The following is a 26,614-nucleotide window of genomic DNA, read 5'->3' as shown; positions in this document are numbered from 1 at the left end:
ACAGCTTGGGCTCTGTTACCAGTCCTCTTGGGAGGGATTGGACTCTCTTCCACTCTGGACTTGGAGAAGTTGTTCAACTGTGTCCCTCGGGGAGTCCTGTGTGGGGTGCTTCGGGAGTATGGGCTCCCGAACCCCCTGATACGGGCTTTTCACTCCCTGTATGACCGGTGTCAGAGTTTGGCTCGCATTGCCGGCAGTAAGTCGGACTCGTTTCCGGTGAGGGGTTGGACTCCGCCAAGGCTGGCCTTTGTCACCGATTCTGTTCCTAACTTTTATGGACAGAATTTCTAGGCGCAGCCAAGACGTAGAGGAGGTCCGGATTGGTGGCCTCAGTATTGCATCTCTGCTCTTTGCAGATGATGTGGTTCTGTTGGCTTCATCAAGCCGTGATCTCAAACTCTCACTGGAGCGGTTCGCAGCCGAGTGTGAAGCGGCTGGGATGAGAATCAGCACCTCCAAATCTGAGACCATGGTCCTCGGTCGGAAAAGGGTGGCGTGCCCTCTCCAGGTCGGGAATGAGATCCTGCCCCAAGTGGAGGAGTTCAAGTATCTTGGGGTCTTATTCACAAGTGAGCGAAGAATGGAACGGGAGATCGACAGGCGGATTGGTGCAGCGTCTGCAGTGATGCAGACTTTGTATCGGTCCGTTGTAGTAAAGAAAATAAATGAAAGAAAGTAAATGAAAGAACAAGATCCCGGATACAAGCGGCCGAAATGAGTTACCTCCGCTGCTCCTCGACATTGGCTTCTCTCAATGTCGAGGAGCCGATGCCAGATGTGGCTGGGGCAACTTGTACAACAACAACATTTCTCTCAATATTTTTTCAATTAAAATTTGTATTAGATTTTATACTCAGCACAATAAATCCATCATAATACACACCATACACTACAATCAAGCATAATACACAGCATAATTTCACTACTTGTTCTGAAATGTATTGCGTAAGTAACTAGTAAAATGTTAGTGTCCTGCTGTGCCAAGAAAGGCAAATTGTTGTTCAGTTTAGTTTTGTGTTTTCAGTTTAAAATGGTATTGCATAGGAAATAGGCCAACAGAAAAGCATGGGGAGTTGACTTTAATTGTAGTGGCACAGACTTACCACGAAGTGGTAGTAGAGACCATGCGAATCATCATTAACCAAAGCTCCATTCTTCCTGCCCAGTGAGCTCAAAGCTAACAAGCTGAATTGTTGTATGTAATAGTTAGCTGAACACCCATATACACTGAATTGACCAATACAAGAGCTGACATTTCTCTTTTACAATGGTTCTGTCTCAGTATGATGCAGTGCACTTCTACACCACTATAAACTATGACTGCAAAAATAATATTTATTTTTTTTTCAAGATTTTTTTGATACAAACCTTGTGTTGGATCTCATTGAATTGTGCAGATCCACCTAATGTTGTGGCCAGTGAGTGAGCTTCTTCTTTTTCTACGCACTTTCCCACTAAGTTGCTGGGTCGGCTGTCCTCGTCTTTATCTTCCTGGAACTCCTGTTTTGCGTATCCTCTCCCTTCACAGTGGAGCAAATTTTGATGTACATTATCTTTGCAACTTTCTTTGGCCTTTGGCCCTTCTTTGAGTGTAAGCTTTTTCCTCAAAAGTAAAGGCTGAATAAAACACAAAGTCAGGCTTTAATATTTACTTCATATCAAGATTTTATTCCTTTGGTCTTAACACTAGTTACTTATTAACATTTTACAATGAAGGTTTGTCAAATATTTGGTATGTACATATTACCACCAGTACAAAGGTCACTTTCACCAAGTAAGAAAGGCATTTGGTGTGTCAGTATTAGTGTGATGGACGTGCAAGCGTGTGCTGCCTTGTATATGACCTCCCCTAATGCACATCCCTGAGCATTTAACGCAGTCAAACTTTCAATAGAGTCACTTTTACATTGTGATCATTACCATCCAGGCCTGGACACTTCAACCTTGGATAGTTCACTGCTCCTGCAACCAAATAAGTCCATGTGTGACCACAACAGCAGTCAATATTTACAACAGATTCTCAGATAAACAAAGTGCTGGCTTAAGTGCACATTCGGCAATAGCTAAAGGTTTCGGCTAAGCTTTACACATGTCACATGATAAATCATACAGTCAGAAAATAACATGTACACAATAACATCTGCATGCAGATCTGTGGCGAAAGCAAGCTTAAATACAGTACTTTTTGTGGGAGTTAAGTACCAGTGTGGAGACATTCACAGCAAATGTGCTTTACACTATATCAAAGGGCCTGAACCATGGGAATTGTAATAAAGTAACTTTCACTCTGAACACAGTACAATGGCTCGTCCTGAATAAAATGAAGTGTTTTCATTATGAATGAACGATTCATACATTTTACGCAAACTGAGATTTGAATCACATTTACAAAACATGCAAATGAAATGTAATTAAAAAATGTTTTAATCGACCAACACAATCAAACAGGATTTGATTTTAGACTGCATTATAACTACTTAAACCGCATTATAACTACCTTAATCGCAGAGATAATTTACCTGTTTTTTTTTGTTTTTTTTTTTTACACTATTTAAAAATGACCTGACAATATTGAGGAAACAATCTGTACCAGCTTTCTAAATGGGCCTGGCAACTTCTGGCAGTATTAAAAACAAAAACAAATGTACTTCAGCATATCCATCTTTTTTTTTCTCTTCGACAGATATCACAAAAATAGTGATCAGTTTTAAACATTCTTTTTGCTTTTTTTCTGTGTCAACATTTTATGTTTTTACAGTGTTACAAACAACTTGGATAAACAATTACATTCAGTATACACGAGGAAAACATTATACTGTATGTCACGACAATGCACGTAGAGACCAGACATAGCTTTTTACATGAGCCAGTCTCTACAAAGTCACATTTCTTCACATTGGATTATGTTTTTCTTCACTTTAAGATCAAAAGGCTAAAGGTTGTAAACGTTTTCTGAATTAACCAAGTACCAAGAACAAACTAATAAAGCCAAGCATTCACCAAGCAAGCATCTTCTTGTTATAGTTAGTTTGGCCTTCCTTATATTACAACTCAAGCAACAGCACTTACTTTTAGTACCTTCATCAGTCACATCTCAAAGTGACGATACATGCTTTCCACATAGCTTAGGACTCTTTGCCAGTCAGGACCACCTGCACGCAGCATGTCATCAACAGTCTGTTAAACAGATAGTTTAACAGATAATTAGTCTTTAAGCACCTATGTGTTTGTCATACAGAAGAGAAATTATTTAATTGACCATATATAAACACAGTCAGCCTTCTCAACTGGTAGGGAGAATGACCACTAGTCTATTCTGGATCCGTTTCTTACCAAAGATTGGGCAATCCCAACAGTCTCGCCTGTTTTGAATGCGAGACTGAGATTGTGCCTCTGCAAAGAAAAGAAATGAAAAACGATGAACCAGTGGGATATAAAACAGATTCATTCCATTATTTTAACAACTACAATTGGTTAGGGGATCAGGTGTTGGAAACTGATTGATTCACCGATTCATTTAGCTGAGCTAAATTACATGATCTGATTCACCCACAATGGATTGTTTCATTCTTTTCCCCCAAAAAATAGATGAATTCTGTAGCTGAGACTTACGTACAGTGTACTCCGCCTATCCGTGAGTCGCTACTTGCGAATTTCTCCATTATTTGCTAAAGAAATTGTATATTTGCTGTTTTTGTGCTATTTCTGAAACACCTTAAGATGCTGCAAGATGTCTGTTAATAGAAAAAAAGTTAGTTTTTTATTAGACAGGGATTTGGCAAATGTTGAAGTGACAGCTCAACTGAGAGACAAGCGTTGTATGTTGGGAAGGAGCTAAGGTTAGCCAAGGAGGCAGAAGAAGTTACTAGAGCGTCATCGGCGCATTTACACGTGCACTTCGGGTGCATTTATTTGAGAGCAAATCATTTGTAAACCATTTATTTTTAAGTGTAATGTTGTAAGATTAATTTGAAATGATCATAGTTTTATGCTATACTGTATTTACGGTTTAAACTATTAGTATTGGATTTTAAAAATCTTTTTTTGGGGGGGGGGGTGTCCCTATTACTCTACACTCATCAACCACAATATATACTAGAGCTATACAGAAAGATTCGAACTTTAAAGTGATAATACTTCATTTTTATTGCCATCTAGCAGATAATTATAAATTTAACTGTACTGTAGACAATTTCATTTCTAATATCGTTTGACTTATTTTAGCTAGCTGAGAATAGGATTATGACTTGTCCCAAATGAGACACACATTTTATTAATTGAGGCTAAATCTTTAAGGGGCGTTAGCAGACAAATAATTACAACAAAATCAAGAGTTGTTATGCTTAACAGTGTCAGTGTGAATACGTTTTTTCCCTCAGCTTTCACTGAGCATTATTATTCTTTGTCAAGAGAATGTTGAATGCAGCTCTTGTCCATATATAAACTCAGATGCAGATACCTATTATTTAAGTTAGTGAGTGTCGGCTGTACACTTACTACAAGCTGTTAATCTCCCTTTATCTTCAATCATAGTGCTGTCGAACTGTACTGCATCATCCAGAAAGGTGTTCCTAATATTTTGGTTTCATTGCAGAGCAGATGTTGGTGTGGGTAAAGACATATTTGAGCGATTAGCCTCACTAGGGCCGTGGGTGTGCTGGCGCCTATCCCAGCTGACTGTGGGCGAGAGGCGGGGTACACCCTGAACTGGTTGCCAGCCGACTGCAGGGCACATATAGACAACCAACCATTCACACTCACATTCACACCTATGGATACAGGGGAGAACATGCAAACTCCACACAGGGGAGGTCGGATTTGAACCTGGGTTCTCAGAACTGTGAGGCAGATGTGCAAACCAGTTGGCTACCATGCCGCCAAGTTCTCTCTAGAGTTTAAAAAAAAAAAAAAAAAAAACTCAGCTCACTGATACAAATGTGACTTCAAGAACCACAGCTCTGTGATGTCAACAAAGAGAATAATTTAATTATCCTAAAACAATGTTAGGCTTAAATTGATTCTCCAACGGCACCTTGAGATTGAATTTGACTCTATTACAATATTTTGGGGAAAACCCCAAACTGGACGCCATCTGACTGCAGGGCACATATAGACAACCAACCATTCGCAATCACATTCACACCTATGACAATTTAGAGTCTTCAATTAACCTACCATGCACGTTTTTGGAAGGTTGGAGAAAAGCCACGCATGCATGGGAAGAACACGCAAACTCCACACAAGGAGGCCGGATTTGAATCCGGGACTTCAGAACTGTGAGCCAGATGTGCCAATCAGTCGTGCACCGTGCCGCCCCATGTTTATTATATTACGAGTCAAGGTGCTTACACACTGCACACATGGATGAAGGCAGCAGGGCGCAATTGTGCCTATATTTGGCACTGATTGCAAAGCTACCGCACAAGAAGTGGGCTGGTGGCTTTTTCCGCTGGTTTGGGTGTAAAGTAGGCCGTAGCTCGGCAATATGTATTCGTGCCCGTTTCAACAAAATGCTCTGGCTTTGCTTATAATAAGGAGGAGAGATGAGATGAGCAAGAGCTAAAAGGAGGCTAAGGGTTAATCTGGTTCTACTGGCAGAGCAGGATCTGGGGGAGTTTAGGCTCGTCTGTAAACTACAGCTCCATGAAAACCACTTAAAGGCGAACTTCAGGCTGAGCAGGGAGCAGCTTCTTTTTAGCATATTATGGTACATCATGTGTCTTGTGTCCCACCGTTTGGGACACTGGGACACCATCTATGGTGCTTTCACTGTAGAAAACAAAAGGACTCTCGCTGTTAACTCTAAAATCACTCCACCACCATCTCTCATGAGGCGCCATGATGTCGTCACAAAAGGCTGTACCTGAATTGAACATTTTCTAGTTTAGGTATGCCCACCTGCCTAACACTGAATGGACTGGTTAAGGGTGCAGTGCACCGTGCTAAGTGCATTATGTGAAAGGGCCTTTACTCATCCAGAATGAGCCACACATTTTGTTCACTGTTTCCGTGACTATGGTATGCTTTTTTTTAATACTTGAGAAATGTCCATTTAACCAGTTAGCATTAATCAAGGAAGAAGACTAACAATTATTATAATTCTAATTATAATTATTATAATAATCAGTATTATTATGAGATACAGCAATTTCCTGTTAACCTAAATATTACCACTAAAACTCTTCATTATCACCTCAGCATAGCGCAAAGGGGAGAGATTGCTTGGTTATATGATTAGCAAAATTCCATAAACCAATACGCAACAATATGTACGGTATATGCTAACACACTCTCACCATATCCTGAATAGTATTCCCAAAGACTGAGTTATTGGAGTTGTGTGCAAGGCAACTAAATCATAAATGTATTTTCAACAACATTATCAACAACATCCAAAAGGACCAAGCTTACCTTATTGTCTGGACTGAGGCTGCTATAAGGAATATGTGAGGGGAGGTAGGTGTGGTAAACAGCACAAAATGCAAGGCCATCCACCCAGCTGCTGCTAAAATTGGTAATGTCAATATTCTAGAGAAAAAGAAAACGACATGGGAATGCCCAAGTTGATGTGTAATGACGTAGTGTAAAATGGCATAATGGAGAAAAAAAAAACATCATGCCCTTGAAATGTAGACAGTCAACTAATATTCAGACATAGCATTAGATATTTCTGCACACCATGTCAATGCGTCTTTTTAAAAAAATCTGTCATGAAAACGCAGGCTGGAAACTGTGAAGCAGGAGGCAGTATATACCCAATTTATTATGCCATCTTAGTGAATGAAATGCCTGAAGTTATTTCTAAAGGCAAAAATGGTAAATTTAGTAGAAGGTTTTCTTGTATGCAGGCACATTTGAAATAGTGAGTGAGAAAATGTCCCCCATACTAAAAAGACAAAAATTGTAATGGTGTTTGAATAAGGATGGATACATAATATAATAGCTGGATAATACATCCAGTAAATCCATCCATGTTATAGAGCGCATCTCCTCTTCAACGTTGGAGGGGGGAATGGAGTCTAGCCTAAAGGATGGACTGCTCCTTAGACTGGTCACCACTCAATTTTAGGACAATTGTGAATAATTATTGAACAGGAACAAAACACGAGCGAACAAGTCAGCTATGTGAACTACTACCCAGCCAAAGGCTGATGATAGGCCAAATACAAATTATTTCAAACTCAAACTCAAATACTCTGTCTGAATAGCTGTAAATGCAAGCTAACAACTTATAAGGATTTACAATTACAGTACATAGTTGTCCTGTACTATCCATCCATCCATCCATCCATTTTCAACACCGCTTATTCTAGTTAGGGTCACGGGGCGCTGGAGCCTATCCTAGCTGACTTCGGGCGAAAGGCGGACTATACCCTGAACTGGTCGCCAATTAGTCGCACTGTCCTGTACTACTAAGTACTACATTGACGAATATTCTACTCCATATCAAAGACAAGTCTTGAGGTTTACTTGGTAGCCTTGGGTTTGGCTCTGACACCAACGTAATAGTGAGTTCCTCTTTGAGCCTCCATGGCGACGCAGGAGCAGGTTGAAACCATCCTGGGACCTGAACGAAACCTTCTAGTTAGTTACATCTTGTTACATCACTTACTCTGACGTAGAAAATAACACGTGACACAAATGGTTTGGCTCGAATAGTGTTTTCGTGCAGTACTCCATTCACCTGGTTGATGGCAGGTCAGAGAGAGTTGAGTTATACTTGTTCAGAGTTTCTTCACGTTTCCCTGCAATAAAAAAGTACTTCATTACCTGACAGGTAATTAAATAATAATAATAATTACAAAAAAAACATCTAAGCTCCAGCACACAGACAGATTTAATTACACAGTACTAAAGCGTGCAGAGCAAAACTTATGCTGAAGACAGTCATAGAGATTATGTAAAACATATACTTAACATTGACAAAATAACTTAAATTGTCACACCTGAATCAGCGTTTGACCTGCTCTCTTCTTGGTCCAGACATCTTCGTCCTCTAAATTGTACCAAATTCTTTAAAAAATATATGTATTACTATTATTTTGAAGCATATGTCTTATTTAAAAACTCTATGAAGACAAACGATCTCACCTTATTTGCTGATTCAGGTGTTGTGGAAGTGGTTGACTGGGAAGTTCCATTCTGTAATGTGAGGGAGTCCGAGTACGCTGGTAATCTGGACAGGCTTCTGTAGTATTATGCCACATTAGAAGAAATGTTTGATCAGATGAAAACATTTTTGTTGTTGTTATAAAGTCTGTTTATTACCCTTGTAAATGGTGCCACTTTTGTAAGGAACATGTCTTTTTTGGGATGAGCAGCAGAGCTGAGTATGTGAGTTGCGCCTATGAGCATTGGCCAGATCTTCTCTACCAGTGCCAAACAGTTTATTTTGCTGTGCCATTGACTCTTGTTTTGAGCTTCTGGAACCCCCATGTACTTGTCAGAATGGGTCCTGCTACAGTGGTCAGTAGGTGTGTGCTACAAGAATACTACATTTCATTGATATGGATAGGGCCTGTGCTTCAGGCTTGTGTTCTGCAAAACCAAGATGTGGCATTGTTGGGAGTCATTCCTAGTACCAGCTCCAAACTGGTGGGGGATGTAAGAGACAGGCCATCAAGTGTGCGTCCAAAGATCACACCCCAAGAAGACACCCTGTCAACACTGAGGTACCGTAGACTGTTTTCTACAGAATAGCACTCAAGGTTTGCAGAATGATATGGCCAATGGCTCTCCGCCTAGACAATCAGAAACAGATTAGACGCAGTCAATCTCTGGTCTTAAAGGGCTGCCAGAAGGCCTGCCATGGTAGGCCCATTTGTTTTGGCGTCGGTAACACGTGCACTGGAACCTGAACAAGTTATGTTCCGAGAGAAATCCAGATTCTGCCTACTGTAGTTGGATCATAGTTTCAAAGTGTGGAGAAGACGTTGAGAATGCTATGCTGCTGAACTGACAGAGTAACATCTTTTGGTGAAGGCAGTATGATGGTGTGGGGCCACATTTTCTTCACTAGAAAAATGAGGCTTGTCATCATCGAAGGCAATCTCAATGAAGAGAGAGGTATCAAGATGACATTTTGCAAGCGGTATTACATATTACCACAGTCTGACCGAACTCTCAAGATAAGAACGCTCGACCCCACAGAGCAGGGTTTCTCAGAGACTACCTCCAGAAATTGGAAGTAGAAAGGATGTAATGTTCTAACCTCAACCCCATTGAACACTTGTGGAATCAGCCTGGGCATGCTGCTTGCAACACAACCATGTTGGCTGTCTTGGGACTAATGCTGTTTGAAGAATGGGATGCCATCCCACAGCAGTGTATGACCAGACTACAGTAGTAACCAGCAAGAGGAGGAGGTGCCAGGTTTTTGTGGCTGTGTATATTTCTTCCACACCATACTGAGGCTCCTGTTTGCAAACTTAAATCATCCAAACCACAAAACATCAAAGTTTGGCATTAGCAGAGACTTTGGTATTTTTCATGGGCGTAATCTACAAGCTTACTTACCAATGTGGAACCATTAAAAAAAAATAATAATAATAAAAATAAAAAACTCAGCTCACTGATACAAATGTTACTTCAAGAACCACAGCTCTGTGATGTCAACAAAGAGAATAATTTAATTATCCTAAAACAATGTTAGGCTTAAATTGATTCTTCAAGGGCACCTTGAGATTGAATTTGACTCAATTACGATAGTTTGGGAAAAAACCCAAACTGGTCGCCAACTGACTGCAGGGCACATATAGACAACCAACCATTCGCACTCACATTCACACAATTTGGAGTCTTCAATTAACCTACCATGCACGTTTTTGGAATGTGGGAGAAAACCCACACATGCACGGGAAGAAAACAAACTCCACACATTGAATGGACTGGTTAATGGTGAAGTGCGCTATGCTAAGTGCATCGTGTGAAAAGGCCTTTACTCATCCAGAATGAGCTACACATTTTGTTCAGTGATTCTGTGACTATGATATGCTTTTTTACTACTTGAGCAATGTCCATTTACTAACTAGTAAGCACAAATCAAGGAAGAATGTTTGTTATTACCTCAGCATAATGCATTGCTTAGTTATATGATTAGCAGAATTCCACAAACCAATACACAACCAAACGTTTGTAGCACACGTACCAAAGAAGAATTGATTATGTTTTGTGAGGGTCTGGATGAAGGTCTGCTTTCTGGAGTTCATTTTAATTTTCTCCAATTGGCTCACTATGGGATCCCATCCATGCATTCACTTTTTTCAACTCACAGCACTCGTCATGCAGCTTCACAAAAAAAATTGGGAAAGAGGTAGTGCTTAGGACAAGAAAAATGCATATAATTTTTATAATGAGACTCACAAAAAGGTGTGGATGTAATCATTTATAGTTTGAGTCTCGATGCAACAGAACCTTTCAAAGCATTTAGAAAAGAAAAACAAAAATCACACCAACGACCCTTTTCATCTTACATCGTCCTCCATGATCCAGGAAGTAGGCTGCTGACTAAATAACTAAGATGGATGGACTGTTTGGCCTTGGTGGAGATCTGACAATTTTAAGGCCTAATTTTCATATAGCTCTTGCATTGGCTCTCAATAGCTAATGTTGTGTTAGGTAATGATGTGTTTAAATGACTATAAACTGTTTATCTCACCTTGACCTCTCAGTGGTTGCTGTTCTTTGTGCCTCATCCAATCGCACCTCTTTCCTCCTCCTTCCCTCATTGGTTACATTTCTCAGGTATTGTTTAGTGACAGCCACACAGTCCTCTCTGACAACACTTTTCACAGTGTCATTCGAACTCCCCGCCACCCGGTACACACCCCTCTCCCTGCCCCTCTGACTCCCCTCTCCGCTGTCAGAGTTCTTCAACGCTTCGGTCTTCTCTCCTTCTTGGACATTAGTTTTGTCTGGAGTCTGACTCAGAGTAGCCAGCCTCTGCCTGCTCTCCTCCAGCTCCCCTCTCAAAGTGACAAGTTGCATGTCAGCCTCCTTCCGTCTGTGCAGGGCAGCAGCCAGTTCCCTCTCCACATCTTTATGAGCCGTCTGGAGTGCAGTCAGCTCCTCTTCAGCCTCGGCTCTTAGACGGTCAGCCACTGACACTGCAACCTGAAGGTCAGCCTGGAACTGCAGCCATTCCGTTCGCTCGCTCTGAAAGAACAAACATACTTTTAGATTCTTTCATGCTTTCAGATGATGTGGCATTAATCAGCAGAAACACTTTTAATCTTTGTTTGATTTTTAACAATGTCACCTTAAATGTACTTAACAGATTTCTTGTGGAAGGATGTGGCATGTGCCAGGGAAATAAAGAAAAAAACTAATTTGCTGAAACTATTCAGAGGTAATTCATCTCCTCATTGTTGTCCCGCCCACTAGCTTGTCTCCATGAACACAATGGTTTGGTCATACGCCACAATAACTTTGAACTACTGTATAGCCACTATAGCTTTTTTTTTTTTTTTTTTCTCCCCCCCCTTTCTTAATGACCAGTTCCAAATTCAGAATCAGAATCATCTTTATTTGCCAAGTATGTCCAAAAAAACACAAGGAATTTGTCTCCGGTAGTTGGAGCCGCTCAAGTACGGAAACAGACAGTCAATTGACAGAGAACACTTTTGTGACATAAAGACACTTGACTATCTACACAGATAGAAGTGTAATCTAAAAAAAGAATAGAAACAAAAAGGTTACATGCAGCTCACTGGTAAGAGGTGCTTCTTTAAGAACAGCAACACACACAAAAATAGATGCATCTCACTTATTTTTAGAACAGGCCCACAGGCTACATATGTGGACCAGTGCCCAAGGGCACCATGATAGTGACCCCTGTTCTAAATTGTCCATAAGTGTGAATATGTGAATGATTGTTTGCCTGGATGTGGCCTGTGATTGTACGGCCACAAGTACAGGATCTACCCAGCCTCGGGATCTACCCTGCCTCGCACCCAAAGTAAGATGGCATAGGCTCCAGCTCACCCGTAACCCTAATGAGGACAAGCGGTATAGAAAATGAATGGATGGATGGCTTTGTATTTTTTTGTTTTGTTTTGTTTTTTCTTTTTAAAAAGAAAGTTTGAAAATGTCTTGCACATCTTAAGTAAAGCTCTTTGTTTTTTATTTCCAAATCAGTATTACATTACGCAACTACACAAAGAGAGGAGATCAATGTGAATTCAATGCTGTACTGTACCAAGCCCTGACAGGCAAAATGGGGGGCACATCTTTCTGATATATGAAACCAACTATGCAAAAACTGTCTGTGAAACCACAAAATAAAAAAAGTTTGACAAATGATTAGGAGGAAAGCGAGCAACACATGACGTGTCATTAATACTCCATCTAAATCGGGGGTTTCCTCTCTTTGAGGTGTAACCCATTTTGAGCTACAAGGTTTGACAACAATCATGCTGAAATAGTTTCCGTGTTATGTTTGTGTGATAAAACTTTGAGAGCTATTTCTAAGGCGCTCACAAAAAAAATAAAAAATGCCCCTCTTGATATCATGAGCGCACCGAGCAGTGATCAAAAAAAGGAGCAGTCACCAGCATAAAAGCAGAGCTTGAATGAGAAATAAGGGAAGAGGGGTACATATTTAATGGAGGCAGCAGACAGACAGGGAAGCAATTTCACCCAGATGATTTTGAAGTTCAGTGAAGGAACAGAGGGGAGAAAGGTGAGTAATTACATGAACAACGGATGAAGATGTGGAGAAGGAAGTAATAACGGAGCCAAGTCAACGCTCCTTATTCTGACCAGTGACTCAGGACCACAGCTGGACCCGATTATACTTTACACACAAATCTCACATTTCTTCCCCCCCACACACACACATTCCTTACTCGTTTTCCTCACCACCAAACTCCATGATCAACTGATCTGACTTTTCAGTTTTGTGCAGTTTGACACTCTATCCAGGAAACATGTTAAACAACCCGATTAAGACCCAGTTCTATATAAAGTGCAAAAAAAAAAAAAACAACAAAAAAACATTGCCACTTGAAGGATTTTCACATCGTCTTGGTTATCTGGGTATGATCACTCCAACTGAAGCAAGTCTGTTTAAGGAAACAGGAAGGGGTGCTCCTCCGCTCACACTGAGATAAGGGTGTGGATTGTCAGGATGAACACACAGACACAAACACAGTCCCGGAAGAGCTGACCCGTGGCCCACAGCAAGACCAGATGTGATGCAAATGCACACACACACACACACACACACACACACACACACACACGCATGCACGCACGCACAAACTACACACATAAATGCCTAGTTTGACATCAGAATTTCTGGTGAGTCTCAGAAAGTTATTGTTCAATCCATCTGTCTCTAGTTGTCTTCTCCACCCAGTTTCTCTCCCTCTCTTTTGACACATTCTTGGAGAAACATCTAAACTGTGAAAGTGCTTCTCTCTCCAAGCATTCTTTAGTCTGCAATATGGGCCCAAAATGATTGAATACCTTCTAAGTAAACTATATTCCTTGTACCTAGAAAGAACCCGGGAGGTGAAACAAGCTGCATTGAATGCACATGGACATCAAAGTGAAAGGGGGCCCAAGCCAATGCCATGTATTCCACACTGCATAATTCAGCACAGTGTTCAGATTCAACATCACCACTGCCTCCTCATAGTCTAGACAAACTCAATACTTTTTCATTCCACACAACCTTTGCAACCTCAACATAAACTTCAGTTTAGCTTAGGGTAAGGGAGCAGAGGTCCAAGAGATAATTCCTGGGAATGTCTTGCAGCGGTCACCTGGAACTAATGCCAAAGTTGTGTTTTGAAAAATATCCAGAAGGGAAACAAATATTATTACACAGGCAGATATTGAGTATTTTTATTTTTGTTGATTAGGACAACTGAAGACTGATGGTGGACATACAGTAAGCACAGACAGATTGTGCATCAGAGGATCTACTTAGTGTTCATATCGCTAATGAATAAGAATTCATTTTATTAACATTCTCTTTATCACTGCACTAAAAATACTGTCCATTAAAGCAGTTTTTTTGCACTTACACTATAGGGATAAAAGTATTGGGACAGGTTTCCATTACAGCAGGTGCAAATACAAGAAACAAATGGGCCTCCAACCTCCATTTTTGTCCATTCATCCAGAAGAGAATGTGTGAGAGAGAAGGAAGATGCAAGAGTAGAAGGGAAGATGCAAGTGTAGTGGACCAGGAAGTAGCAATGATTAGTAAAGGGGAAGTTAGAAAGGCACTAAAGAGGATGAGAACTGGAAAGGCAATTGGTATTGATGACATACCTGCGGAGGTATGGAAGCATCTAAGTGGCTGTGGAGTTTTTGACCAGGTTGTTCAACAGAATTCTAGTGGCTGAGAAGATCCCTGAGGAATGGAGGAAAAGTGTGAAGGTGCCCATTTTTAAAAACAGGGGTGATGTTCAGAGCTGTAGGAACGCTAGAGGAATAAAGTTGATGAGCCAAACAATGAAGTTATGGGAAAGAGTAGTGGAGGCTAGTCTCAAGACAGAAGTGAATATTTACGAGCAACAGTATGGTTTCATGCCTAGGAAGAGTGCCACAGATGCATTATTTTCCTTGAGGGTGTCGATGGAGAAGTACAGAGAAGGTCAGAAGGAGCTACATTGTGTCTTTGTAGATCTAGAGAACACCTATGACAGAGTAACCAGAGAGGAACTGTGGTACTGCATGCACAAGTCTAGAGTGGCAGAGAAGTATGTTAGAATAGTACAGGACATGTACGAGGGCAGCAAGCAGAACAGCGGTGAGGTGTGCTGTAGGTGTGACAGACGAATTTAAGGTGGAGATGGGACTGCATCAGGGATCAGCTCTGAAGAGGTGATGGATAGGCTGACAGATTAGGTTAAGACTGGAATACCCATGGACCATGATGTTCGCAGATGACATTGTGATCTGCAGTGAAGGCAGGGAGCAGGTGGAGGAACAGTTAGAAAGGTGGAGGCATGCACTGGAAAGGAGAGGAATGAAGATTAGCCCAAGTAAAACAGAATATATGTGCATGACTGAGAGGGGTGGATGGGGAATAGTGAGGCTACTGGGAGAAGAGATAGCAAGGGTGGAGGACTTTTAATACTTGGGGTCAATAGTCCAGAGCAATGGTGAGTGTGGTAAGAAAGTGAAGAAACAGGTCCAAGCAGGTTGAAACAGGGTGGAGGAAAGTGTCAAGTGTGTTATGTGACAAAAGAGTCTCTGCTAGGATGAAGGGCAAAGTTTATAAAACAGTCATGGTGTAGGGATTAGGGACAGTGGCACTGAAGAGACAGCAGAGCCGGAGGTGGTGGAAATGAAGATGTTGAGGTTCTCTCTAGGAGTGACCAGGTTGGATAGGATTAGAAATGAGCTCATCAGAGGGACAGCCAAGGATAGATATTTTGGGGACAAAGTTAGAGGCAGCACACTTCGATATTTTGGATACGTCCAGAGGAAAGATAGTCAGTATATTGGTATAAGGGTAGTGAGGATGGAGCTGCCAGGCAAGAGAGCTAGAGGAAGACCAAAGAGAAGCTTGATATATGTAGTGAGGGAAGATGTGAGGGCAGTTGGTGTAAGAGAGGAGGATGCAGGAGATAGACTTATGTACATGGAAAAGGAAGACACGCTGTGGTGACCCCTAACGGGAAAAGCTGAAAGGCAAAGATGTTTTTTTCAGCTGGTATGAAGCAATCAGAAAACAATGTGGCAAGAATAATGACGATCATGAACAATAATAAAGGCCTTAATGTTCACATTTCTAATTTAAAACAAACACAAGCGTTTTTCATAATTTAAAAGTTTTCATGTGTCTCAACGTGTCTAGCATTTTTTCATCAAACTACCCCAAGGATCAAAAACTTTATACATAATTTTACAGCATATTTCTTGCCGTGGTGAAACTGGATCGATTTAGTGGCTGATCTGTCTCATGCAGTGCGCCCTCATTCTGCCCATGTACTTCTGAGCCAATGGCGGGCCTAGTTTTCATTAAATTGACAACCAGTGGGCTGCGTCTGAGCGGCACATTCTTGCCAGCGTTTGGCTGTCTCCTCTTCCACCTTGCTCAGCGTCGAGTGTTCATGGTGACCAAATGGACACACAATGGACTAAACACAAACACCCCCCCACCCACGCACTTCTTAAAAGGGCCCATTTTAGCAGCTAATGCTTTCATAAAGCTTATATATTGTTTGCATGTCATCGGCTGAGAAACTCAGTGTGGGGGTGGTCATTATGTTAATTATCCCCACTGTTTCACAACGGTGGGGCAGAATAGCTCGCTCATAGACACATTTTCAGAATTGGCAGCTAACTAAACCTTTACTTGGTTGTTTAATGTCACACATGATGGGTGAGCAGGCGGTCCAGAGACCAAACCTGTCATGGGTGTGTGTTGTGCTTGTTGTTTTCCCCGTCTCGTACACACCTGCTCCTGAGAGCATCTTCCCCACCTGTGCCTCGTTTACCCTAATTACTCCATGCATTTAACCTCGTGTCTCATTCTTTCTGGTCGCCAGTTCGTTGTACCTTGTTGTCACGTTCCAGCATTCATTGTTTCCACGTCACCAACTCATAATAAGACTAGAACCTGTTCTGATTTTTGACCTTGCCTCTTTGCCTCGCGTTTTTTGGATACTGTTGCCTTTTCCGATTGCCTGCCTGTGTACCGACCTCTGCTCGTATATTAAACCTCTCTTTTTTTAAACTGTCCATCTGTATTGAAGTCGTGCATTTTGGGTCCTGTCCTCTGTTCCGTTCATGACAGAACGGACTGGCCAGAACATCGACACAGCATACTCAGACCCGGTGCGCAAAGCCCTTCAAGCACAGGGTCGACACATCTCGAAGCGGGATGAGCAGCTTGCTGCCCTCCACCTTCACCTAAAGGGACTGTCGGAGCATCAGGACAGTAGGATGAGACAGTTGGCCTCACAGTTTGAAGTTCTAATGAATATGGTTCAGAAGAAAGAACCAGCTGGCAGAGCACCCGATGCCGCCAGTGTACCACCGTTTCCATGTGAAGCAGTCACCATGCAGCCACCTGCCACCTCCGCTGCTGTCTGCCCACAGCTCTCTCGACCGGAGAGGTTCTCTGGAGATCTGTATTGGAGTCGTGCATTTTGGGTCCTGTCCTCATGTTCCGTTCATGACAAAACCATTCATATACAAACATGAAAAAAAAAAAGTGTGAATGTTTTTAAATCCAGGTTAAAAACTATTCTCTCATGCTTATGATTGAGCTCTTTTAAAGCATTTCAAAATCTTTTGTTTTTATCTTTTACTTGCACTGCATGTTCTTTGTGCGATTTTAGTAAACGGTTTTCTCTTTGTTTTTGTTATTTGTTTTTCTGCTCTTTGTTTTTAAATGCACATAAATTTAGGTACATTTGAGTTACCTTGTGAATGAAATGCGCTATATAAATAAAGCTGCCTTGCCTTATCTTAAAAAGTCAATTTTCCATGTTCACTTTAAGATGTTTTAAAGAATCCACAGACACTTTGTAATAGATTGATTCATTGACTAAGAGGTATATCACAACACTTGTTGAGCTACCAATTAAAATATGAAAAGAAAAGGTTTCTGACAAAGGCCGTGGTTATGTGAAAAGATCTTTGTAGGTGGAAGTACAGAGTAAAGATGCAGGCAATAGAGCTGATAGAGAAAAGGGGGAGAGGTGAAGAGATCACTGCAGAAATAAAGTTGCACTTTGTCAAGCTCTCATGCGCAGGAATGAGTGGTCAGCTCTCTCATCGAAGAATTTAAGATAATAGAGAGGCACAATAGGGGGAGAAGTCAGTTCACAAAGTAGAAATCATCTGTGCTCTCCGGTGCATTAGTGTGTGTATTTGCGAGTCCCCTGTCTCACGTGTGCAACAGGCATAAAAAAACAAATGGCCAGTGTGATCGAGCGCGTCAGCCCTGACCCCCTCCCATTCCTCAATACACTGAACAAAACAAAACAAGTTTTGTCTCCTGAACAGCCGATTGTGAAACCCCACCTCTGCACTGTTATTCCCACCTCCTCCTTCCACCAGCTCCCCACAAAAAGGCTCCCAGAACAGCCGAGCAGACTGAGTGGGTTCATAAAGTCAGGCCTTGCAACTTCTATTGGCCCAGCAAGTGCTCATGTAAACAGTGTTAGATTGCCTCAAATTCAAATACACTGCTCCCTCTCAATGCTTTGGTCTCCCTGTGGTCTATGCTGGCCTATGCAGGGATTACATTTGCAAGCCTTTTTTGGCATATGGGAAAGTGGAAAAGAAAGGAAGGAGACATGAAACACAAAGGAGAGACTTCCAAGAAGACAAATACCGTATTTTCACGACCATAAGGTTCACCGTATTAAAAGGCGCAGTCTCAGTTATGGGGTCTATTTCTGTATTTAACACATACATAAGGCGCACCGTATTATTGGGCGCAGGCATGGTAAAACATAGGCTATCTTAAAACATACTGTAGCATGCATGCACCCTAAAACAATGTTTTTAAAAAGGCAGCGGGAGCTTGAAAAAAACATAATGAAGGTTTTGGAATATGGGGAGAGATCCATTCATCCATTTTCTTCTGATTATCCGAGGTCGGGTCGCAGGGGCAGTAGCTTTAGCAGGGAAGCCCAGACTTCCCTCTCCCCAGCCACTTCTTCCATCTCTTTAGAGGGGATCCAGAGGCATTTCACGGCAAGCCGTGAGATGTAGTCTCTCCAGCGTGTCCTGGGTCGTCCCTGGGGTCCCCTCCCGTTGGGACGTGCCCGGAAAACCTCACCAGGGAGGCATCCAGAAGGCTTCCGAAACAGATGCCCGACCCACCTCATCTGGCTCTTGCGGAGAAGCAGCGGCTCGACTCTGAGCCCCTCCCGGATGACCGAGCTTCTCACCCTATCTCTAAGGGACAGCCCGGACACCCTCCGGAGGAAACTCATTTCGGCTGCTTGTATCTGGGATCTTGTTCTTTCGGTAATGACCCACAGCTCATAACCATAGGTGAGGGTAGGAACGTAGATTGACCGGTAAATAGAGAGCTAAGCCTTTTTGTTAGCAGGATACAAAAAACATCTTATTGTTACAGTGTTTGAATAACAACAGTGGCTCGCTCTCAAACATCCATGCATCCATCCATATTCTGAGCCGCTTCTCCTCACTAGGGTCGTGGGCGTGCTGGAGCCTATCCCAGCTATCATCGGGCAGGAGGCGGGGTACACCCTGAACTGGTTGCCAGCCAATCGCAGGGCACATAGAAAACAAACAACCATTCGCACTCACAGTCATGCCTACGGGCAATTTAGAGTCTCCAATTAATGCATGTTTTTGGGATGTGGGAGGAAACCGGAGTGCCCGGAGAAAACCCACGCAGGCACGGGGAGAACATGCAAACTCCACACAGGTGGGGCAGGGGATTGAACCCGGGTCCTCAGAACTGTGAGGCTGACGCTCTAACCAGTCTTCCACCGTGCCGCCGCTCTCAAACATATATATATATATGTATATATATTAGATATAGTCGGGCTCGCCTCCACACACGGCTTGGGCTCTGGTACCAGTCCTTTTGAGAGGGGTTGTACTCTCTTTCACTCTGGAGTTCCCCACAGTGAGAGGCGCCGAGCAGGTGTGCGTATACTTATTGCCCCCCGGCTCGGCACCTGTACGTTGTGGTTCACCCCGGTGGACGAGAGGGTAGCCTCCCTCCACCTTCGGGTGGGGGGGGACGGGTCCTGACTGTTGTTTGTGCCTATGCACCAAACAGCAGTTCAGAGTACCCACCCTTTCTGGAGTCCTTAGAGGGGGTGCTGGAGAGCACGCCCACTGGGGACGCCATCGTTCTGCTGGGGGACTTCAATGCTCACGTGGGCACGGCCCCCCCCGATCAGAACCCGAGCGGGGTTCTGTTATTAGACTTCTGTGCTCATCACGGATTGTCCATAACGATCACCATGTTCAAGCATAAGGGTGTCCACACGTGCACTTGGTACCAGGACACCCTAGGTCGTAGTTCGATGATCGAGTTTGTGGTCGTGTCATTGGACTTGCGACGCATGTCTTGGACACTCGGGTGAAGAGAGGGACGGAGCTGTCCACTGATCACCACCTGGTGGGGAGTTGGCTCCGATGGTGGGATATGATGCCGGTCCGACGTGGCAGGCACAAAACGTACTGTGAGGGTCTGCTGGGAACGTCTGGCAGAATCCCCTGTCAGAATGAGTTTCAACTCCCACCTCCGACAGAACTTTGCTCATGAGAACTGTGAGGAAAATAAATGCGTGCGCCCGCTGATCCGCAAATGCACCTCCAACAATTCACATGCAAAATCTCATATTTACAAACGATAAGCCAATGAAAAATACACACACAACATTAAAAAAACATATGTAAATCGCGGATATATTTGTGAATTTGAAAAACACATGCAAATTATTTCTGAATTTCAAAAAACACACGTGTAAATCGCGGATATATTTGTGGATTTGAAAAATATGTGCAAATAGTTTTGAGACATATCTCTCCCCATATTGGAGTGGCCTAGTCAAAGTCCAGACTTAAATCCGATTGAAATGCAGTGGCATGACCTTAAAAGGATGTTCATGCTCGAAAACCCTCCATTTTTGCTGAATTCTAACAATTCTGCAAGGAGGAGTGGACCAAAATATCTCCACAGAGATGTGAAAGACTCATTGCCAGTGATAGAAAATGCTTGATTTCAGTTGTTCCTGCTGAGGATGGCCTAACCAGTCATTAGGTTTAGGGTCTAATTACCTTTTCACACAGGGCCAGGTAACTTTCAATTGTATTTTTTTCCTTAATAAATTAAATCACCATTAAGAAAAAGCATTTTAAGTTTACTTTGGTTATATTTGTCTGATATTTGTTTGAGGATCTTAAAGATTAAAGGGGAGAAACTATGCAAAGATATAAGAATTTGAGAAGGGGCCAACACTTTTTCCTGGCTCTGTATAGCATAAGAACTGCAAATGGAAAATATTTTGGGTCACATTCCATCTGTTGTAACCTGAAGGAAGCTGTGAGCCTCAAGCTGCTGTCCTAAGGGAGTGGTCAGAATTGGAAACAGGAAATCACAGTAGATTACAACATCTACAGAGGAGCGGGAAACATCAAAGCAAACAGGAATGCTTGTGGAAATTCCTCACGACTATGATGAAATTGTAATAAGACAAAATTTCCTTCACTGTAGAATTGTGCATTCTTGTCAACTATTACAGTAAATCTGTGTTCACTTAACTCCAAGAGTATGGTCGATGAGACATTGAGAAGCTCATCTTTTCCCTTCATGGTCCTCAACAGAGGACAGGAAGAGAAAGAGTTCCAGCTCTCAGGACAGTGAGCAGGGCCAATTCCATAGCCTATTGTGATAGCGTAACAGGGTGTGTTGTGGTGTAATCTCCATGATGTAACATTTGCAGTTAATTAGAGACAACTGTGGATTGAACTCGGGACACCTAAAACACACTGCTTCTTTTTGTAACATCATGGGAAAGTCAAATGAAATCAACCAAGATATATACTGGGTATATTCCAGTCTAAACATTGGAAAATGTGTAACATGTACAGTAGTCCAGTGTTGGAATACATATACAGTACATATATAGAAAAGGGTTTGAGGGATAATTTAAAAACATCTCACCTGCATTGCACTCTTCAAATTCTTCACTTCTGCCTGGAGATGTTTCAGCATTGCTAATGGAGGAGAAATGTCAGATAATGTCACATGAATGCAAAAGTAGAAAGAGAAAAAGGTCAAAGAAACATTTTTCCCTTCTCAATACAAGGAAATAATGAGCCTGTGATGAAACAAAACATAATGACCACACAAATGTGTTTCAGGTCTTACCTATTACATCTGTGGGCCCATCCTGACGTTCAGAGGTCCCTAATGTTGTCCGCCACTCGTCCAACAGCCTTGTCAGTTCCTCGGACTGGACATCTCTGGCCTCAGGACCTGGCAACAAAGAGTGACTCAGACCGCTGTCCCTTTCTCTCCATTTCGGCCCAGAGGAGCTGCACACAGCCGGTGAGGAGCTACACGTAGAAGAGCTCGTCGTAGGGCTGACAGGCATACACTTGCCCTGTGAAACCCCACTCTGAGGTGTAGAAGTAGAAGGAGCCTCATTTCTGCCCAAAGTAATGTGTCCTTTCACTGCTAATGTACTTTCTGGTTTGGTGGGAACTGGACTGACTGCTGAGAGAGTTGCGGCTCTGTTTGAGCTGAGCCGTGGAGGAGGAGGCCTCCACTCAGGAGAAGGAATGGCAGAACTTGGGTGTGATCGTTTCACAGAGGAGGATGCGAGCACCGAGACAGGAGGTGAAGATAAAACTGCACAGGGAGATTTAGGTGATGTGGGGGGAAGGAGCTGGGGAGCACCAGGTACAAATCCAGGTTCGTCACTTTGTGGGGAAGCAGGAGGAGTGTGGAAACTATCCAAGTGGTTCCCTGGAGGAAACAACAACAAATTCAGTGGCATGCCAAATCTTTCCATATTGCTATTAAAACACACACTGTCCCAGAATCAGTGTTGTCAACTAATTTTGCCGGGAAGGTGGGTCTATTTGCTCTATTATAGTTTCAAAATGAACTATTCTAGTGTGATACAAGGCCGCGGGCCACCCTAAAATCCTGAAAAGTCATACAACTAGTTGCCTTATCACCTTTAAAAGAAAGCTGTGATGTGCAGGAGATATAAAAAATCTAGAAACCCCTGTTCAAAGGCCAGGTTTTTGTGATGTAAAAATGAGACCAAAATAAATCATTTCAAAATGTTTTTCACCTTAACGTGACCTATAAGCTGTACGACTCAATTGGGGGATGACACACCTCTGCTACCACATTACCTCAGTTATTTTTATTTCTGAAAGATTTGTTTTCTTTTTTTTTTTTTTTAATTGAGTTATAGAAGTTATAGGTAATAGTTTTTTTTTTATAGGTTTGTCTAACTGTATCTTGGTTTCATTTGTTTAAATCACGAACACTGGCATTTAAAAACAGGGGTCTTTAAACTTTTTAGATTCACTGGGTATTGGTCTTAGCGTGGTTGATAAATTAAAGTTTAAATATTTCAAAGTGGGCTTTGCATCCATCCATTTATCTGAATGTGGCCCATGGAGGAAAACATTTGGAGACCCCTCGTCTAATGGGAAGATTTCCGTTTCCATTGCCTTATATGGCCTTAAAGCAAACATGTTTTAAGGCTATATAATGCTTAAAACAATTTTAAGATATATTATTCATAGACCCCCTACCTACATTCTTTTTTGACAAAAAATTGAAAAAAAATGCTTTAGAAACAATGGCACCAAACTTTAAGTTTACAATTTTACAAAGCCAATGTTCTCAAAAAACACATCCACATTACACATAAAGCAATACTTTTTAGGGAGTGTGAAACCAGTTTGAGACGGGTGGAATGAAATTTAAAAAAAAAAGCTTGACAAGGGCCAAATGAATGTCTGGATCATCGGGTAATGATGTCATGGAAGAATCACGGGACAAAAACATTTCAATGGTCACTCCTCTGGCATGTCACTGAAAACACCATTTAATGAGCTGCCCATGCCAGTGGGAATTCTTCAACAGTGAGATTGCACATTGACAATGTTGCAGCAACATCGACTAACCACATCATTCTGGAACAGACAGACAGACAGACGACAGAAGCATTTCAAAACTTTACAAAGCTTGGGCCTGTTATTTCATTGAGTGTTGCTTAGCCCTCACACCATGCCACAAATCACCAAGTTATACAGAAAAGCACTGAGCACCAGATGTCCTCGTCCTTCTCTCTTTTCCTTTTTTAGACAAAGCCTCATGGCATGTAAAAAAAAGAAAGGATTTATTTTTAAAAGATGTGAAAGCAACAAATATGCACCAACTCATTGGGAAAGAATGGGAGGATTGTTTAATAACTTTCTCAAGCCTCCCTTCCCATTTTATTTCTTCATTCCAGACCTTAATGTGCTCGTCCATCCATGCACATGGGTGGCAGACTGACGAAATGAATGTGTGTGAGTGAGCGTGGATGTCAGATAGCATTAAGCCTCTATGATTAATCCGCTGCCCTTGTGCTCAGCTGGGAAATTCTGCCGATTCATCACAGCTGGCCCGAATGTATCACATGGGGACGCGAGGAGAATGACCACTCGCTGAGCAACACACAGGAGGGCTGCCAAGATTCCTGCCTCCGCATCCACGACCGTTCCACTTGCTTCCCCTTTTGTAACCTTTCTCTTCCTGATTAGCCCGCACGCATCCTTCTCTCTAATTTATGCATCACGTCTAACATCAGCTCAAAACCTGTCGTGTGTGTCAGTGACCTACCGGAGATTCCATGGCTGTCCTTGCTGGAAAAGCTACCCATCCTGCAGTCAGTTTGGCCACAGAAGGGTCCTGCTGGTACTTGCTGCTCTCCTGCCCAGCCCAGATCAAAGTGGCGGTGGGGGTGACCCGCACATACAGCACATCCGGCCCAGATGATAGATGAGGTCCTACCACTTTGGCAGTGTAGGCAAACTGAAAAATAACCCAGTGACTTCAAGCCTCTTTAAAACATTTCTAAACTAATTCCCTTCCAACGATAGTGACCTTCAGATGTGACCGGTGCTTCTAATTAGGATTTTAAAAGAAGAACTCACATCATCAAGGATGAGATCATAGCAACTGCATGTGTTTAAATCAGGGATGTCCAAACTTTTTTTGTTTTCAATGAGGGCCATATGAAGAAAAATGGAAGAGGGGGGCTACTTCACCATCTGTTTAAGAAACACACTACAAAGAATACCAACCAACAATATGCTGTAGGTCAACGTATGATATGTAGTTAAACATATTTAATATAAATATCTTAATATGATATATTTCATTTTTTTAATTTAAAATAAAGATATCAACATTGACATTTTTTCTCCTACCTTTTTCCGCAGGTCGTGTTTAATTTCACTGTTAGAATATGGAAGAAAAAAACACTGCGCGCTGCAAATGACCCCCGCGCCAGTCCTTTGAAGACAGCCCTGGTTTAAAGCATTTCAATGAGAAACTGCTCGCAGTGTGCCATAACTAAAGCATGTGCAGACACAAGTGCACCCGTTTAAACCCTTCAGATCATCGATTAACAAATAAAACTTCCTGAATAAATATGACAAAAGCGAACGTTTAACTACCCTACTTGAGGAAAAATAGCATGCAACTAGTTTGACAGCTTGATAATGAATGGACACAAACCCTTGCAAGCGGACAAACAAATCCAAAAATCCGTTTGTCGGTAGTTTGGTAAACTCGTCCCCACTTTGCTTCCTTCAGCGCGTCTCCACCAGGCGCACTGGCTCGCCGGGTCTTCTTCAAGTTATTACATCGGTTTGAAACACACTTCAATTCCTGTTACGTATTTGAGAATAATCTTAAATATGAAGGAAACTCCTCCTGTAGCGAGACAACGAGCTAAAACGACGCAAACCGAAAAGTGCCTGTGAGGTGTTCTGCTGTATACGTCCACCAGAGGGCACAGTTAAGCTGAGATAATAATAATAAAAATAAAAAAAATTAATAACTTGTTGCTCTTTGAGTCATCTTCTAATTTAGTGGCCAAAGTCCCCGAGGTTCACTAACACGATCAACCGAGCCGTCAAGATGAAATCATGTCACACCCACTTTCCATAATGCTGCAAATGACACGCTGTTCCCATTGAGAAGTCATCCATTAATTCGATGTAAGAAAAGTACGTATAGCAATTAAGTACCGATACTTGTGTAAGACTGATTCGACCAAAGTTTAAAAACAAAAAAAAATGAAAATAAACACCCACACTGCAAAAGTCAAACTCTTAAAAATAAGACTCATCACCTTGTTTTTAGACAATTCTCATACTCTTGTTTCAAACAAATTTTTTTCTTGAAATAAGGAGACAACACGTTTGCCAGGGGGTGAAGTTATTTTATTTTACACTCCACTGGCAATTTTTTATTTTTGCGGGTAATTTTAATTAGTTTTGACTAGAAATAAAATACGATTGGTAAGATTTTAAGTTTTGCAGGCAATGTCAACTTTTTCTGCCCCATACTCTTAGGTGGGGCGGGGGAGTTTGAACGCGTCCTATCTTGGCATAAGATACTTTACAGAGACATTTCATATAATATCTGATACACTGAGCAAAAACTCTTTGCTATTCAATTAGCTAGCAATAGCTACAAGTGCCTAATTAGCTTACTAACTAATCGCTACACAGTAAGCACCCTGCCCCTGCCGAGTCAATGCCGACATAACATCCAGCAATTCAAGAGGAGGTATTGAAGCAACGCCGTGTGGTCAACTGTCATTTCATAAATTATGTCAGGGTTGTAAATCAAGCAATACCCGGTGAAAATGTGTGGAGCGGTTCTGACCATAGATATGAAGAAGCCAGCACGCTGTAGCAGCCTGGCTAACCGACGTGCCTAAGTCATAACTTGCTCATTTCTCAACCGATTTTCACGAGGTTTACTTTTTTGTCAATTCCAAAGTGTGAGCTATCACAAACAGAACATAATATATGGACAAATATATATATTATATATATGTACATAAATACACACATTGGCTGGCGACCAGTTCAGGCAGTTTGACAGCTTCAGTTCAACCATAGCTTG

At 42.0% G+C, this 26,614-nt stretch overlaps 1 protein-coding gene across 7 annotated transcripts; it reads right to left on the bottom strand.

Annotated features, from left to right (window-relative positions):
* Positions 1–1,456: 1,456 nt before the first annotated feature.
* Positions 1,457–25,482, bottom strand: si:ch211-195o20.7 (cytospin-A). Of its 7 annotated transcripts, none has more exons than XR_009769837.1 (13): positions 24,314–25,482; positions 21,833–22,432; positions 21,626–21,678; positions 10,658–11,154; positions 8,092–8,188; positions 7,947–8,013; positions 7,685–7,745; positions 7,471–7,567; positions 6,412–6,528; positions 3,334–3,393; positions 3,070–3,177; positions 1,921–1,962; positions 1,457–1,520 (listed from the first exon to the last, which is right to left on the bottom strand). XR_009769837.1 is itself a non-coding variant. In XM_061697118.1 (13 exons), exons 2-12 carry the CDS (start codon positions 24,351–24,353, stop codon positions 3,088–3,090), a joined length of 1,779 nt encoding a protein of 592 aa, XP_061553102.1. In that variant the 5' UTR covers positions 24,354–24,505; positions 24,628–25,482; the 3' UTR covers positions 1,659–1,962; positions 3,070–3,087. The 7 variants fall into 7 exon arrangements, 5 of the variants coding, with proteins under 5 accessions (XP_061553102.1, XP_061553103.1, XP_061553104.1 ...); XR_009769838.1 differs by having other exon boundaries at positions 1,461–1,520; positions 3,079–3,177; XM_061697118.1 differs by lacking the exon at positions 1,457–1,520 and having other exon boundaries at positions 1,659–1,962; positions 24,314–24,505; positions 24,628–25,482.
* Positions 25,483–26,614: the final 1,132 nt, after the last annotated feature.

Source organism: Phycodurus eques, chromosome 14, assembly GCF_024500275.1.
Source record: "Phycodurus eques isolate BA_2022a chromosome 14, UOR_Pequ_1.1, whole genome shotgun sequence".
NCBI classification, from domain to species: Eukaryota; Metazoa; Chordata; class Actinopteri; order Syngnathiformes; family Syngnathidae; genus Phycodurus; species Phycodurus eques.
The sequence above is the reverse complement of the archived record's forward strand: the minus strand, read 5'-3'. Positions and strand labels throughout refer to the sequence as shown.

Bases quoted from the DNA above. Each gene is read 5' to 3' on its own strand.
- si:ch211-195o20.7 (XM_061697122.1), bottom strand. From the start codon at position 24,353: ATGGGTAGCTTTTCCAGCAAGGACAGCCATGGAATCTCCG. The intron at 7,568-7,684 runs GTGAATGGAGTA...GGTTTCGTTCAG, and splicing joins TCTGACCTGCCATCAACCAG to GTCCCAGGATGGTTTCAACC. The intron at 3,178-3,333 runs GTAAGAAACGGA...TCTGTTTAACAG, and splicing joins TTGGGATTGCCCAATCTTTG to ACTGTTGATGACATGCTGCG.